The sequence below is a fragment of the Pipistrellus kuhlii genome, unplaced genomic scaffold (assembly GCF_014108245.1).
Source record: "Pipistrellus kuhlii isolate mPipKuh1 unplaced genomic scaffold, mPipKuh1.p scaffold_m20_p_8, whole genome shotgun sequence".
NCBI classification, from domain to species: Eukaryota; Metazoa; Chordata; class Mammalia; order Chiroptera; family Vespertilionidae; genus Pipistrellus; species Pipistrellus kuhlii.
This window is the reverse complement of record NW_023425584.1, coordinates 13,868,479-13,886,165: the sequence shown is the minus strand read 5'-3', so window position 1 is coordinate 13,886,165 and position 17,687 is coordinate 13,868,479. Positions and strand designations below refer to the sequence as shown.

General features: G+C 47.1%; 1 protein-coding gene across 2 annotated transcripts in view; it reads left to right on the top strand.

Moving 5' to 3' along the window:
- The window catches only part of CYFIP2 (cytoplasmic FMR1 interacting protein 2), a 104,176-nt gene that overhangs the window by 71,048 nt on the left and 15,441 nt on the right, over nucleotides 1–17,687 (top strand). For both annotated transcript variants that reach the window (XM_036425025.2, XM_036425024.2), the window contains 3 exons: nucleotides 7,665–7,808; nucleotides 9,287–9,377; nucleotides 10,421–10,551. In XM_036425025.2, coding sequence (XP_036280918.1) covers nucleotides 7,665–7,808; nucleotides 9,287–9,377; nucleotides 10,421–10,551 — 366 coding nt within the window. The remainder of the gene's footprint in view (nucleotides 1–7,664; nucleotides 7,809–9,286; nucleotides 9,378–10,420; nucleotides 10,552–17,687) is intronic.

Genomic DNA, 17,687 nt, shown 5'->3' with positions numbered 1-17,687 from the left:
CACTGGGGCTCAAAAACAGCCCCAGAGTCCATCTTAACACAACCCTTCCCCCATCCCCCCAAGAAACTGCTATCCATCTATCACTTAGAGTTGACACCAGACACTGTTTGCTACTCCTGGGTTAGATGTTCCCCAGCGTTCCTTTCAAGAATCCTGCCTTTGCTTCCTTCCCCTTTCTCATTTCCCTGCCTCTGAGCTTCCATCCCCTTCTTTTCCTCTTTCCCCCTCTACCTTTAAAGAATGCATTGCCACTGTTCTGTTGGAGAGATCAGAGGCCACGGCTGAAATAGAGAATACAGTTCTGTCATCTTAAAGCCACTGAGCCCGAGGTAATCTGTTACAGCACCCCTAGCTCAGATAGATGGAAACCTGAATTATTTACACCAAGTATGTGTTGTTAAAAGTCCGCTTTTTTCTTCTCAGTTTTGGCCAAAGTAGCCAAGTGCACCCCTGAAGGTTTCCTTGTGATTCACGCCTGGTGAGTCACAGTACCACCCCCATCCCCCACCCCCGGGCCAATGGTCTCTGTGAGATGTGGAGTCGGGATGTCCAGCGTCTCTTGGTTAGCTGTGGCCTTGGTTAGCCGTGCTCTGTGGCTTTCCCATGGCTTTGGTCCTCCCAGGGCCTGTCACAATCTGCTGTAATTCTTGCTAACGGTAACTCCCCACAGAGCGCGAAGGCGCCCTCTCCACAGAAGGCCAGTGTGCTAGTCTGCAGGTGCCTTTTTGAAAAGGCTGTTTTCAGGGGAATAAAAATACCAGTTAAGGAGCCTGTGGAGTGATAAGATAGAACTCAAGCCTTTGCCACAGAAAGGGGAATTTCTTTTGAATGCTTCCGGCTGCCATTTTTAACACGGAGCATTTTATTGAGAGGTTGAGAAGCTGAGAATATGAGGCCTTCCAAGTCCTCTGGCTTCATGGATTCTGAGAGAAGGGACGGCATTCTTTGGGCTGTGGCAGAACCTGGGGTGGAAACCCAATCCCTGGCCTGGACTCATCCTGCTCCTTAGATTCCTCTTCTGCTAAATGGGGATGGTTGCACCTGCCTCACCTGGTGTCATAGGCTGGTAATGGCCTCCAGAGATATCAGGTCCTGATCCTGGAACCTGGGAATGTTACTTGATTTGGGTAAAAGACTTTGCAGAGGTGATTAAGCGAAGGATCCTATGGTAGGGAGATTATCCTGGATTACTAGGATGAATCCTAAATGCCATCACAAATATCCTTATCAGAGGGAGGTTTGCCCAGCCGGCTCATTGGTTGAGCATTGACCTATGAATCAGGAGGTCAGGGTTTGATTCCCGGTCAGGGCACATGCCCATGTTGTGGGCATGATCCCCAGTGGAGTTGTGCAGGAGGCAGCCAATCAATGATTCACCTCATCATTGATGTTTCTCTCTCTCTCCCTCTCCCTTCCTTTCTGAAATAAAAATACATATTTTTTTAAAAAGAGAGGGAGGTTACACACATACAGAGGAGAAGACCAGATCTCAGCAGAAACTTTGGAAGATCAGAGAGATGCAGGCACAGCCCAAGGAATGCTGGCTGCCACCAGAGCTGGAAGAAGCAAAGAACGAATTCTTCTCTAGAGAGTCTGGAAGAAGTGTGGCCCTGCTGACCTGATTGTGGCCCAGGGATACTGATTTTGGATGATGGATTCTAGAGTTATAAGAGAACAAATTTCCGTCATTGTAAGCCCCCTCTTGCACCACCCCCCCCCCCCAACCCCACCCCAATTTGGTAATTTGCTACTGTAGCCACAGAATGCACCTGGATAGGTGTGAAGAACCTATTAGTTGAAAACATTCATAAACAGAGAAGCATTATATACATATTACATTCAATTATGGGGGGGGGGGAAGTGATGACATTGGATTCCTCTAAAAATTCAGTGTTAGAGGGTTGATACGGTATCTCTGAATAGTAAGGCCTGGTTCCTGCCCTCCCTCTTGCCTTCTCCAAAGGACTGACTTTGTAAGACAAGGAAGAGGAGCATCATTTCTTGAGGCCTCTACAGCACCTGCCTTGACTCTTTCAGCCTCTTAGCTGAGAAGACCAACAAGAAACCTAGATGTTGGAGACCCAGCCCTACAGCTCACTAGACACCAAGAAGGGTTGGACAGACAGACACATCGCAGTTTTCCCCATGCCCTGGCAATGGATTTGAACCTGTAACTCAGAAGTTACCAGTCCTTCGTGCCTCTTCCCTGGTGTTGCTGTTTTCTTCTTTTACCTGCAGGGATTTCATAGTTGAGCTGCAGCTCGCTCTCTGAACCAGATTAGAGAGTTGTGTTTGTGTCGGGGGCTGATAGTATTCAGATTGCTCAAGGAACATTAGAGAAATTATAACTAGAACAGGAAGTTAGAAACAATTTTAATTCCTCTTGGGATCTCGGAAAACAGCAATTGTGATTCCAGAAAGGAGACACAAATTGCTTGCAAATTCAGTTTGCTGAATAAATAGGTCTCATTGTTTGAAGTGGCTGGCCCTGTTTACTATCTGGTGAAAGAGGCCTCTGACTAAAAGCCCATATTCCACACTTTTACATGGCTTAAACGGTAGCTTCTGTATTATGTATGCTTTATCACAATTTTTAAAAGGTCCATGTACAGATAATATAGTGTCCAGAATCTACCAAGTTGAGCTCACCATATTTTCTCCTTAAAATACTGTTTTGCCTTTTTATTTTTTTTTTTAATATATTTTATTGGTTTTTTTACAGAGAGGAAGAGAGAGGGATAGAGAGTTAGAAACATCAATGAGAGAGAATCATCAATCAGCTGCCTCTTACACACCCCCTACTGGGGATGTGCCCGCAACCAAGGTACATGCCCTTGACCAGAATCGAACCTGCAACCTTTCAGTCCGGAGGCCAACGCTCTATCCACTGAGCCAAACCAGTTTTGGTTGTTTTGCCTTTTTAATACATTGCACATCCATGTCACATATTCATAAGATGGCTCTGGTTCCTGAATCAAGATAATTTATCTCTTACGATCTCATAAAATTGTTTTGTGCCATGTGGATGGTGCAGACTTGTTTAGCTTGATATTAAAAAGTGAGCCATCCTGAATCATAATTCATTTCTAAGGTAGACCTTGGGTTGTAACCGGAGTCAGTTAGCAGGACTGGCTCAGTATAAGAGATTTGGAGCCGTTTTCAATGTCTCAAGCCATGTTGCATTCTGTTTTTCTTTGCCAACCTCAGAAAATGCCCAGGCTCCCATATTCCCACATTTTCTCAATAGGGCCCAGCCTTCTGCTGAGCCAGCAGGTCAGAGGGGTGCCCTCCAGGGGTGTGTGTGCATGTGCTTTTCGGCATGTGTGTGTGTGCGTCTTCTTGCATGGACATGGTGTGTATTTTGGGGGTGAGGGGTGCTTGTTCACTTGGATTTAAATTCTGCTCAATTCATGCTGGTCCTTCCTGAGCCGGAGTTATCAGCCGAAGCTTAAACTTCTGGTCTTGACCAAAATATGAGACCGATGTAAGAACAAGAGGCTGCCTGCGTGCATTGAGCAGGCCCTATAAGGGGGATTTTTTAAAACCCTTGTGTGTGGTAAAGCAATTCCAAAATGTTCTCTTCTGTCTCTAACTGGGGAGGGCTGTTGAGCCCTATATATATATATATATATATATATATTTGTGTGTGTGTGTGTGTGTGTGTGTGTGTGTGTGTGTGCTTGCCAGCAAGTGCCAAAGAAGACTTGGTACTGGAAGCTCCTTGGGTGGGGTTAAGAAGACTGCCAGGGAGGATGAGCACATCCAGGAAGACCTCGGTGGAGCTTGCACCTCTAAAGGGAGCGTTAATCCCATCCCTCCCAGTGCTCAGTCCCAGGCAGGTTCCCTTCCAGCAACCTGAGCCATGTTTCTCAGCCTCCACCCAAACATTGCAGCAGTGAGAGCTCCTACCCAGTGCTGTCTGTTGTTGCACAGCTCTCACTTTTATAATGTGGTAAATATTAAGCCAAATCTGCACTTTGGGGTGCATTTCAGCAGCTGGTTCCAAGCTGTGTCCTCTGTGGGACAACCACTGTGTGGTGTAGACTTGTAACCCATGTACGCACCCTCCTCTTCACATTCAGAGCAGCATGACTGCTGGGGAGGGGGAGTTTTGACCCGGATGCTGTATTTCCCTGGTTTACTTACCAAATCATCAAACAAAGAATTAGGAATGGCTGCTATTGCAATGAGGGCTTGCAGAGTGTCAGGCACCGGGCTCAGTCTTTTCTATCTGTTATCTCGTTTAAGCCTCCCAATATTGGAAGTGGCATTATCTTAGGGAAAACCAAAGCTAAGGGAGGTTAAGTAATTTGCTCAAGATCATCTAGCTAGTAAGTAAATTTATGGACCTGGGATTTGAACTCATTTGTGCCCATGCCTATAGACTCAGACAAAAAAAAAAAAAAAAAAAAAAAAAAGTCATAGAATCAGATAGAAGAAATAAAGTAGCTGTTTTTTTTTTTTTTTTTTTTTTTTTTTGTCTCCTTCAGGGATAGCCATTGGAAATCACCCTGCTGCTCAGAAATGCCTTTTAAATTGGCATTTAGAGGCCCAGCACATGAAATTCTGGGGGAATTCCTCAGCACAGCCTGTGCCCTCTCACAGTCCAGGAGCACTGCGGGGGAGGGGTGGGGGGGATGTCCACCTGCCTCAGAGGCAGGAGAGGCTCCCACCACTGCAGCTTCTGGCTGAGCAGCACTCCCCTGTGGGAGCACACTGACCACCAGGGGGAGGCTCCTGCATTGAGCGTCTGCCCCTTGGTGGTCAATGCACGTCATAGTGACCCGTCGTTCCATTGTTCGGTTGATTTGCATATTACACTTTTATTATATAGGATTTGAAAGGGGATGAAGGAAAAGTGCCCAGAGCTTGACTGGGTTCAGAGGCGAGGCCCAGAGTGCGTGGTGTGTGGGGAGAATGAAAGGGAGCTATAGCAGCCCATGCACCCTGTCAAGTGCCCCTTGGGGGCGTGAGCAGAGCCAGGTCACCATTCCCTCATGCCTGTGCAAGCTCGAGCTGCAGCCCTCTTCCAGAGGAAATTTAATTAAGGTTGTTGTTTTTTAAGCTTTGAAAACAAATGTTGGGAAGTAAATTAGGCTATGATGTAGCCCAGTGGGTTTTTTAATTTGCTTTTATATGGACACATAATCATATGTAGTAAAATCCACTTAGTTCTGGCTGCTATAACAAGATTACCATCAACTGGGTGGCTTAAAATTTCTTGATTACCTCAATGCTGGGAAGCCCAAGATCAAGGTGCCAGTGGATCTGGTGTCTGGTGAAAGCCAGCTTCCTGGTTTGCAGATGGCCTTGTTCTCATTGTATCCCACATGGGGGGAAGCTCTGGCATCTCTTCTTACAAGGGCACTAATCCCATTCATGAAGGCTCTACCCTCATGACTTAATGACCTCCCAAAAGTCCCACACATAGAGGTTAGGATTTCAACATAAGAAGTTGGGGGAAATTTAACTACTCGTCCATAAGTGCACAATCATTAAGGGTACATGTAGTTTCATGAGTTTTTACAAATGTGTAGTCAACAACCAAAGCAACATGTAGGACATTTCCATCGCCTAGAAAGTTCTCTCATGCCCCTTTCTAGTCAGTATTCTTCCCCTATCAGAGGTAAGCCATGGTTGGTTTGGATGTTTGCTATATACTCCTCAACCCTAGCCATGGAAGCAGGAGAATACAGAATGAGACTCTTAAGAACAGAGCCAGAACTGGGATACAGAGAGAGAGAGACAGAGACAGAGACAGAGAGACAGAGAGAGAGAGAGAGCGCCCTTCCTAACATTTTGTGCTCTAGTGCCTCACTCACCCCACCCTACACCCAGCTCTATTAGACTACATGGCCTGTTTAACTCACATAGAAAACGATATGACCAGGCCCCTATGATCAGCTAAATCAAACTCAACAACTCATATACTTCCAGGATTTGCTGACCATCGGCTTTAGTGAACATCATGCTTTACGTCAGTTATAGTTCCCGCCCTGCATAATCCATTCCTGCCCTGCAACACTTAGAAATCCTTAGGAACTACATACAAGCTATCCACGTGCCAGGTCTGGGCAGAGTTTCCTGTGACAGCACATCTGAATGGAGTGGGGAGCTGTTCTCTGTCACTTTCTGAGCCTCCCACAAGCAGGCATTAGCTTCCCAAAGAACTGTCATTCAACCTGCTGGGTGCGTGGGTGTTCTGCTTCTCATGAATCCTCGCTGCCAGTGGGTTTCCCAGGTGTATTCACGTGTCCTTGATAGTAGAGGGCACGATGATCGTGATGCTTAGTTTGTAAAACTCAGAATTCATCTATACTAAGACATACTTAACCCCAAACCTAGACTGACATAATTAAATCTTCCCACCATGGCTCTGGAGGGAGTGGAGACCCTTACAGTCTTCCAAACGCATCATTTATAGTTCCTGGTTCATTCATGTAGGATTTCTCAAGATTTTTATAATTCTGGGCAGGAAAACTACCCTCAGAACTAAGCTTTGGAGTGAGGCCTTATCTAAAAAATGGGTTTGGTTTATAATAGAATTCAGTTCCAAGGTCCGCCATTGTAAGCAGAGATTAGGAATGTGGGCTTTGGAATCTGACCTGCCTGGGTACAGATCAGGGCTCAGTTACTTGTGACCTGTGTGACCTTGGGCAAGCTACTTACCCACCCTAAGCCTCAGTTCCCTTGTCTGTGAAGTAGGACTAAGGATTGGCCATATCCATGTGTTTGTTGTGTAGGTTAAATGAGATGACACAGGGAAGGCTTCACGGAGCCTACCATGGGGTGCTCTGTAAGTGACAGCATTTCAAAACCAAGTCAGTTACAACTCTGGTAGCCACAGGACAGCAATTGAGGGACCTATATTTTGGTCATATTCTCAGACAGAGATCTCAAAGAGATCCCTCTATTCACCAAAGGTGTCGTGGGGGTTCTGAGGATATGGAGGTGGCCAGTCAGTGGCCGGGGCCCAAAGGCCCCCACCAACACCCAAACAGAGCAGCTCTGCTTTTGTCTGTTTCGCATATTAGTTCCTGTGGCATCTTCCCTTTGGACAGCTACTCAGAACGTTAGGAAAGCCCTGGTTTGGTCCAGCCCCCTCATTTCCTAGATGAGGAACCTGATTTTTCCCAAGCACTCAGCAGAGGTCTCCTGATGCCCAGGCCTGTTCCTTCCGAAGACCCCACCCTGTGGAGACAACTAAAGTAGAAGAAAGAAGCCAGTGTTAACCTGCTATTGTGTTTTCACAGGGTTCTTCCAGCCAGTTTCTAGTATCAAAAATGTCTCTAGAAAAAGAAAATTATCCTTTTTATCCCCACCCCCTATCTTAGTTTGAAAACTTCGGGGGTGTGTGTGTGTGTGTGGACACTTGGAGTAGCAAGAGTCTTGTAAAAAAGATACTCGCCTGGAAGTTCCTTCTCCTCTTTCTCTGGGGAACCCCTGCTCCATCTAGTGGCCTTTGCTCCATCCTGTGGCCACTGACCACACCTCTCTCCATGGCCAGTATCTTGCAAACATATTTCCCAGGGCGCCCAGTGAGAGCACCGGGTGACGTCCAGTTCCATCCTTTCTATCAGCGCTACTTCTCCCACCTGGAGAGGACGCAGGCCGGCGTCCATCCCATGTTCAGCTGCATAACTTGCATGTCCTCTCTTCTCCAGCCTCTCAACATCGCCTACAGCCACATCTACAGCTCCTACAGGAACTTCGTGGGGCCCCCTCACTTCAAGACCATCTGCAGACTCCTGGGCTACCAGGGCATCGCCGTGGTCATGGAGGAGCTGCTGAAGATCGTCAAGAGCTTGGTAAGGACGGGCCACATGAGGCCTGGGATGTGCCCCAGCGGGGTTGATAGGAACAAGGTCTGAGGTCACTTTTTACCGAGCTCTGAAATCAACACACTTCAGCTGTGTCTGTAGGTAGAGACCTTTCTTTCCTCTTATCCCTTGGTTCCTCTTACCTGTTGCTCTGTTACATTTCTGTGATCCTTCTGACGTGTGCCTATGCCTCTCATTGTCTCACCCTGAGCTTATTCCCTGTGCTTCATGACTGAACTCAGCAATCCTGACTTTGACCTTCAGGGTCTAGTAATGGTTGCTCGTAGTCCCCTTCTGTGCCATGTTGTCTAATTTCTGCATGGTATACCTATGGCACGGATTCTACCATTTTCACCTCCCATGGCCCTGGCAGACATCTCTAATCAATCACCGTGCATCTTCCCCCTTGGGATTTCTTGCTCAATTCTGCTACTAATACTGCACTGGCCTCAAGCCAATCCCTTTATCACCATTCTGTCTCTGCCCCACGTATGGTCATCTGAACCTTCATTTAATTCCCCATAACACTGTTAAAGCAAGGGTGAAACAAGATTTTCCTGAAAATTTGAACTGATGAAAGAGAAATTAAAAAAAGTAACGTATAACCATGTCAGGCATGGCAAGAAGGATTGTCTGGCGAACTCCCAGTTCTCTGGTAGCAGCTGTGTGGACCCATGGGTTATGAACTGTGATGCTCAATCCAGAAAATGTCAATTGATTAAAGAAGTCTGCCTTGGACATGGGGGATAAATGTGCTTTGGGTTTTCCCTGCTTGAAGAAGAGACTGTCTTAGTCTCCATGGCTCTTAGTCTGGGTCCCATGTAAGCCCTCTACCCCAGGAAGGATAGTATGATTAGAAACTGTCCTCCTTGAAGTATATAAGCCCAGGGGGCTAATGAAAAAGCTCCCACTTCTGTCTTATAAAGGCCCATTTTCCCTTAGAAAGGACACTGGGGCTGCCCACCCATCATTAGGGGAGAACCTGCCCTGTCCTATCAGGGAACAGAGCCTTACTGTCTCAGTCAGCTCGAGCTGCTGTAACAAACATACCACAGACTGGGTGGCTTAAACAGCATGCTTATTTCTTACAGTTCTGGAGGCTGGAGGTCCAAGATCAGGGCAAGCATAATCAGATTCTGGTGAGACCCTTACTCCTAGTTCATTGCCTCCTGGCTGTGTCCTCACATAACAGAGAGACATCATCTCTTGCCTGTCTCTTATAAGGGCACTAATCCCATTGTGAGAGCCCCACCCTCATGATTAATTACCTCTGGAAGGCCTCCTCTCCAAATACCATCACATTGGGAATTAGGATTTCAACACACGAATTTAGGGACACATTCAGCATCGCGCTTACCCACTGGTTTCAGCAGAACCTCTGTGCACTCCTGTAGCCCAGCGTTCAGCCTAGAGATGCACCTGAGCAGCAACGGTGGATCATTTCATTTTCACTCTTGTTTTCTCAGCTCCAGGGGACCATTCTCCAGTATGTGAAAACACTGATCGAAGTGATGCCCAAGATATGCCGCTTGCCCCGGCATGAGTACGGCTCCCCAGGTGGGTGATGGGGAACCGGGGCGGGGGGGTGAGAGGAAAATAATCCAAACCCCTCCAGTGGGGGAAGGGACTCTTGCCGCCTGCTTTGGACGGTCTGCTTCTCTAAAATATCCATACGCTGGCAGAGCTCTGTGTTCCATCCTCCCTCTGTCACTAGCTAGCAGCTAGCCTACAACCATTTTTTAATCCCTCTGAGCGGTAGTATCCTTCCATCAGCGAAGGCAAATGATGGCGGCTAGGCCTGCCTCACAGGCCTGCTGGGAAGCTGTACGAGGATGCAAATGGAAGAGCAAGGTTTACTCATAGAGGTCTTTGTTAGCATCTCTAGGATTCCATCCTCCATCGGCCCCAGGTGGCATTTCTATAGTGAGTCTGGAAACAGGAGTTTTTGCCATTTGACATCTGGGCAGAGAAGTGGTTCTTCCCTTCCCTCGTAGTCAGTGGAGTAGAGTCTGAATTGCAGGCTTGGGGCGTCCAGAAAGATGTCTGCTGGGTTTGTGTGATTTAGAACAGGAAAGGGCTGGGGCCGAAAACTCGGGTGCTCAGTCTCAGCTGCCCTATGTACCCAGCTGTGTGACTCTGGGCATGCCACTTACTCTCTCTGAGCCTCATCTGAAAATGAGAGTAATAGTGCCTGATTCATAGTTGTTGCTATGAGTATCAAATGAGGGATTGCAGATAAAGTCCTTAGCATAGCATCTCACACTGCTAAATAAATAGTAATGCCTGTCATTATTGAAAATTCAGGTAAGTTTTTGGAGGGACTTGGGAAAGACCTAGGGCTGCTCACTGTGTGTGTGTGTGTGTGTGTGTGTGTGTGTGTTCTGTTTTGCTCCATAAAAGACTGGAAGCTGCCTCTTGATCTTTCTCTAGTACTGAGCCCGAAGGAAGCCTTGCCCCAGGGCCCGCAGGTTTGGCTCTTGGTTGTCCCTGAATAGGGTCCTTCCCTTTAGAAGGACTCTCCAGGCTGCTCAGTTGACAGGTCCCATGAACCCGGCTGAGCTGTGACAACTTCCCGCTGACTGCCCCCCCTGCACCCTCAGGGATCCTGGAGTTCTTCCACCACCAGCTGAAGGACATCATTGAGTACGCAGAGCTCAAAACAGACGTGTTCCAGAGCCTGAGGGAAGTGGGCAATGCCATCCTGTTCTGCCTGCTTATAGAGCAAGCTCTGGTGAGTCCTGAGCCCAGAGGGAGCGTTCCAGGTTGGGAGGAACCCTTCCCCCCGACAGACTTCTGAGACCCCACCGCACCTGACCAGGGCCTGCAGCAAGATCCATGCTCTTCCGGTGGGGCCCACACCCCTCCTTTCCATGTCAGACAGCTCAACCATCTCAGTGCTAGAGAGGAACGCAGGTCCCACCCTGCCCACCTTCACTAGCGGCCAGACCTTGGCCATCTGGGAGTCTTAATTTTCCCGTCACTTATTAAGCAAATAATGACTCCTTGGCTGCCGTAGGACAGGCGTTGCCCTCCTGGACATAGCAGTAGTCAATCCCTGCCTCATGTCCTGGGCAGTCACGAGGAGACCCATTTGAGCAGTATTTACCCAGAAGTGATGTGGTCACAGTCACAGTCAGTGGCATGAGGGTCGAGCGAAGGGTTTAATGGGGACACAGAACCGAGAGCCTGCTGTGGTGCTGAGGGGGTTGACAGCCTGCACCTGGCCAGGTGCAGGTTTGGGTGGAAGATAAATGGCCAGGAACAGGAGAGACAGATTATTTCTATTTTTATTCCGGAGAGGGAGGCGGTGGAAAAAGTAAATAAGCAGAGATTGCGAATGCAGATGGTGCATGTGCTGAGGGAAATAGGACACACAGAGAGTGATGGGTGTCGGGAGAGGGTGAGGCTTGAATGTCTAAGAAAAAGCAGCCCATAGTGAGCTGAACTGCAGAGGGTAAGGGGACAAGGGCTGGGCTGAGGGGGGAGAAGCAGGTGGCCGCAGTCCCTGGCCATCCCCTTGTGAGGTGGAGAGTGAGGGGGTCGGATTGACTTTCTTTAAAGGCCCCTTTGGCTACTCGGAGAAGGGCTGGCTGGCTGGAAGGTGAGTCAAGGACAAGGCTTTTGCAGTTATCTATCTCAGGGGTCATCTTGTAGACAGGCACTTGGAGAAGGGAGGGAAGAGGAAGGCATTAGGAAGAAGGGGAACCAGGGCATTAGAGAGAGACGTGGAGGAGGCCATGATAGCAAGAGCTCAGAGGAAGAGACCAGGAAAGTTCTTGCTTCCGGTTGTCTGTAAGTCCATGCCTCAGGGTCCCATCTCCGCGGGAGGGACATGTACGCACGGGAAGGTCTGAAATACGCACGTTTGCTCTTCCTCCATGAGTCATTGCCTCTCTGCTCCCCTTTAGAAGGGCTCTCCAGACAGCTAAGTGTTCCTCTTTATAGAAACAGGCTTATAACGTGGTGCAGTGGGCCTGGGTTGCCAAGACAACTTAGCCTTCAGCAGTTACGGGGATGAAATACGTAAGAAGCACTGCAGCACTGTTCTGCTCAAGGCCTCAGGAAGATGAGATGTTCCAGGGGCTGGGGTAGGGGGGATGGCGGGGGAGGGAGAGCAGGTCCCTAAAGCCTCAGGTCCTGTGTATCTCCTGTGCGTGCCTCCTCAGCACCGATTACACTTCTCCTGACAAACCCTGAGAGGCAGACTACGGATGGGGCTACAAGGAAAGGGAACATTTTTCTCAGGCATCCCTTGCCTTGGTGATTACTTGCATGTATCACTGAGGACAACAGGACACTTCAGAGCTGAGAGAGACCCCAACAGAGTATATGTTCCAACCCACCCACCCCCCACCCCCATTCATAAGTGGGGAAGTAAAGAATCAGAGAGGGGAGCCACTCGCCCAAGGTCACACAGCACATCAACAACCAAGGTAGAAAAACAAAGTCATAGGTTTTTAGTACCATTCCCAGTTCTGGGGGACAAGAGGCGGGCACATAGCAAAGGTCAGGGCTCCCCAAAGCTGTGCACCCCGCTTTCTACATAGACAGCTGGGGAAATCCTCAAAGCCATGATTCTTTCTGAGGTTAGAATGAGGCATAAGCATTCTGGAGATTTTTACTTTATGAAGCTAGAATTACAAACACATTTAAATAACATATCAATTGTTCTCATTAAAGAGGGGAACTAGGAGCAAAGATAAGGTGGGCAGGGTTGGGGGGTGTGGCAAGGAGGAAAGAGTGTAACTGTGGAGATCCATTCTATGGAGGACTCTGAAGTCATGAAAAAGAATAAGGTACTAGCCTGACCGATTGGCTCAATGGTTGAGTGTCAACCTATGAACCAGGAAGTCATGGTTGGATTCCTGGTCAGGGCACATGGCCAGGTTGCAGGCTCAGTCCCTACTGTGGGGTGTACAGGAGGCAGCCAATCAATGATTCTCATAATTGATGTTTCTCTCCCTCCCTCTCCCTACCTCTCTGAAATCAATTTTAAAAATATATTTTTTTTAAAAAGAGTAAGGTAATAACTACAGTAACTTTGTACATACTAGCAGAAAACATGGTAGAAGTAATAATATTGAGTGGGGAAAAAGCTAGTACCAATATAAGACACACATCAGTATGATGCCATACATGTAAAATAAACAAAACATTAAAACCCAAAAAAGATGCCGAAACCAGTTTGGCTCAGTGGTAGAGCGTCAGTATGTGGACTGAAAGGTCCCAGGTTCGATTCCAGTCAGGGGCATGTACATTGGTTGCGGGCACATCCCCGGTAGGGGGTGTGCAAGAGGCAGCTGGTCGATGTTCCTCTCTCATCGACGTTTCTAGCTCTCTATCTCTCTCCCCTCCTCTCTGTAAAAAAATCAATAAAATATATATTTTTAAAAAAACAAAACAAAAAAGATTACTTGCATTTAAAAAAAATAGCTAGGAAAAAAAGCATAATAGTTTAGTCATTTTCTCTATTATTGGAGGGGACCAGGATTAAAGGTCAATAGGGAATGTCTGATATCTTACATGGAAAGTATATTCGTGTAGTATTATTGAACTGAAAGTAAATATAAAAAGGTAGAAACCCTGGAAAGATACTGAAAAGTACAAAGTGAGAAGTCTTGCCCATTTTTCTTTGGTGTCATCTGTGTTTTTCTAACAGACTTGCAGTTTTTTCTAGTGTGGGCTCCGTATTGGTGTATAGTACCTTCTCTTATTCTGTGGCTTGCCTTTTTGTTTTTAACAGGTTATTAGTGTCTCATTGCTTTTTAAGTAGAGGGAATATAAATTGAAAAGTGATTACTTAGTCCTGACCATTTTGGTTCAGTGGATAGAGCATCGGCCTGCAGACTAAAGTGTCCCAGGTTCGATTCCAGTCAGGGGCATGTACCTTGGTTGCAGGCAGATCCCCAATGGGAGGTGTGCAGGAGGCAGCTGATCAGTGTTTCTCTCCCATCTATGTTTCTACCTCTCTATCCCTCTCCCTTCCTCTCTTTAAAAAAAAAAAATCAATAAAATATATTTAAAAAGAAAAGTGATTACTTAGACAAAGTATTTTCTTCTTTAACTTAAGTGCTTGTAAATTTTCTTAATATTCAGGGTACAATATTAGTACAGAACCTCATTCACCTATGGAGTGGGGTGTTTGTTTTCTTGGTACTTTTAATTAAGGTCCACTGTACATCCAGTAAGATACAGAATATGCAGTATTCTCACTGCATAGATTAATTGAATTGTCCATTTTACTTTGGATGGGCATTTGAATATTTACAGTTTGGTACTATTATGAAAGATATATGAATATCCTTGTAGATTTTTTTTTTTTTTTGGTGAATATACACTCTCATTTGTATCAGGTAAATACATGGCACTACAATGTGTAGACACATGGCTGAGTCAATGTGTAGACACATGTTTAGCTTCAGTAGAGACTGCCAAGCAGTTTTACAAAATGGTTGTACCCATTTGTTTTCCCATTCAGCAAGGTATTGGAGTCTTAATTCTTTGCATCCTCATAAACACTTTATTTCTCTCTTTTCAACAAGCATAGGCATTCTGGTAGATGTGTCATGATATCTCATTATGGTTTTTACTTCCCTGATGACCAATAAGGCCGAGTCTCTCCTATGGTATTGCCATTTGGACCGCCTCTTTGTGAAATGCTGTTCAACATTTTCACCTATTTCTCACTGAGTTACCTTTTTCTTATTGATTTGTGGCTGCTATTTATATATTGTGGATATATGTATTGCAAATATATTCCTACAGCTTATCTTTTGAGGAACAGAAGTTCCTAAGGTGTGGTGTATTTTTTTTTTTTTTCCTGTATGGCTGGTGCCCTTTGACTTATTTAAAAAGTCTTCCTTACTATAAAGTCATGAAGTTATCTTCTGAAAGTTTTAGGGTTTGGCCTTTAAGTGTGTTATGTATCTGGACTGGATGCTTGTGTTTCCTGGGAAGTAGGAATCCAGTCTCATTTCTTGCAAGGTGGCCCAGCACCGCTGATTGGAAAGACCTCTCCTCCCCACTCTGCATGGTCGTGCCGCACCTGTCACTTACCAAGCGTCCACAAAGGGTCTGGTTGTGGCAGGCTCTTCCATATTTTAGCCTAATCTAAAATGAGTCAGCATTTCTTAAGTAGCTGTTTATAAGTCTGCCATGTTTTTCAAGGAAATTCTGCTGTGATTGACTAGTATTTCCTCTTTTACCCCGAGAAGTCATAAGGTGGTCATTAGGGACATAGCCCACTGACACCATGTTCTTATTCAAATGTTATGTGGTTTTCTGCCCCTCAGCCCATTGCTTGCCATGTGGACATGCACCAGGAGGGGGCCCTGTTCGTTCACGTGAGGAAGGGAGACCTCAGTCCACATCTGCCTTTTACTGCCGGGCCTCCTGCTGAGGACTGGAGACTGTTTCCTGCCTTTAACCCGTTGTTTATTTCTCCTCTCCCCCTCATAGCTGAGAGGGCCACAGCAACAGTCTGGCCGGCCATGGGAGCCTTGCTTCTCTTACGGGAAGTGAGGAGACGCTGGGCCCAAACTCACAGACTCGAATGTAGGTCAGATCTGGGGAAGCCATCAGAGACCATCCAGAGTAGATGTCTCTGCCTCGGCACTGCTGACGTTTTGGTCAGATAATTCTTTGTTCTTCGTTGTAAGGGCCTGTCCTGTGCACTGTAGGATCTTGGGCTGCATCTCTGGGGTCTACCCAGTCGGTGCCAGCAGCACCCTCCCTTCTATGACACTGAAAAGGTCTCCAGGCACTGTCTGATATTCTTTTGGAGGAAAAAATAAGAAGTAAAACCCAAAACCTCCCCCTGTTGAGAACCACTGATCCAGTGCAATCCCCCGTTTCACAGAATGGAAGCTGAGGCCCCGCGAGGGGGACGCCCTTCCCGGGGTTCAGCTGGAGCGGGAGTCGGGCGAGAACCAGGAGCCTTCCGGCTGGCCCTCGGGGACAGAGAGGCGATCCGCGGCCCTGGGCAGACCGCTGTGTGGGTTTTGGGTTTTACTTCTTATTTTTTGTTTTAGTTCCAGCCTCACATCTGGTTCCTTTATCTCTTGCTCCCACTTTATAGTCCCTTTAATTTGGTTTGCCTTGTTGCATAACTGAAATAAACCCACGGCTAGAACACCCAGAGGAGCAGAAAGAAGAACACAAAAGCCGCGTGACCACGCTGCTGTAGCCATTGTCCACATTCCGCAGGACGCCTTCCAGATGCGTTCTTGTCTCAGCATATAGATTTCCCTCATGTGTATGTTTTCACTCTGTGTGGTCGTAACAGTGATCTTCACCGAGTGGAGGCGTGCAGCCAGGATGGAGAGCCCCTGGCCTGGAAGGGATCTCCTTGAACTGCTGTTTCTAGAGCTCAGTCACTGCTGTGTGCTTGTCCCAGTTCTTGCTGTACCTGTGGATCACAGGTCCTTTTCCGTACATGATATTTTTGTTTCAATCCGCTTACTCTGTAACTTCAACTTACTTTCAGTATATCACCTCCATGAAAAACTCATCATCTCTTATCACCCTTAGAAAGCAACCAGAATAACCAATTCATCAGAATAAGGCAAGGCGCCGAAACCAGTTTGGCTCAGTGGATAGAGCGTCAGCCTGCGGACTGAAAGGTCCCAGGTTCGATTCCGGTCAAGGGCATGTACCTTAGTTGTGGGCATATCCCCAGTAGGGGGTGTGTAAGAGGCAGCTGATCAATGATTCTCTCTCATCAATGTTTCTAACTCTCTATCCCTCTCTTTCTTTCTGTAAAAAATCAATAAAATATATTTTAAAAAATAAAAAATAAAAAATAAAAGAATAAGGCAAGGCTGTGTCATTCCAGCTGCCGCCTGCCCAGGCCTCTGCACCAGAGGCCTGCTCCCTCTCTGTGTTAAAAACAGAGCAGCTTAGCGCATGTTTCAAGAGGTTATAGGGTTGCTCTTAGGAAAGGCTGCCAATGGAGACTTTCTCATTAACATTGTCAGAACGATGGATAGGAGACGGGAAAGGCAGTAACTTCCTCACTGTATGACTCACTATTATGAAGTGCTCTTTCCCTGTACCCCTAATCCGTACCCTTTGGGAAATGCCCACCTTAGTAGACATGACATGCACGTGGGGGAGGGAGGGGAAGTGAGTTACTTTCTAGGCCAGTTTCTCGGTTGTAGAGCTTTCCTAGTTGACCACATGTGATTCTGATCCAGAATAATAATAATAGTTTTTCCTCTTGACAATTTGGGGGCTGGGAGGAGGGGTGGAGGTGAGACATCACAATATGGAGCATTCATGCAGGTGAGGCGCAGATTGGTGGGGAAGACCACACCCAGAACCAGATCAGATTAAATGACTGATTTATTTAGCCAGGGCTGCAGAGAGCTGGCTCCTGGAAGGGAGGGGCCCACTGAGCAGGAACACGTGGACCGCACCTCAGCTTCCCCCTGTACCTGCAGCCCCAGATGAGGGAGCGGAAGCTGCAGCTGGTACGTCCTGTACCAAGGAGAGTCGTGTGGATGTGGGAAGCCTAATTACTTGCCTGCTCTACAGGCCCTGTATCCTTGGGGCTTAGCATCCGTATGCGGGAAGCACAGACACTGACCATCTATGCGCATCCATATAAGGGAATGTTTTAACCAGACCGCTGGGCTCTCTGGTCAGGCCCCATCCCCTCCCTGCCTTTCTGAGCCAGAAAACCGCAGGGGATTCCTGCAGGGGCTCGACCTCCAGTTTGCCAGCTCATTTCTCCACACTCCCTTGACAAAGATAAAAACATATGTCATTCATGTTAGTGTTGTGTCTTTTTGTGGCCTCAAAACTCAGAGCAAACTGTTATTTGAGAAAACATTGTTCCGAGATTGCTCTGATGACTACCTTTAGGAA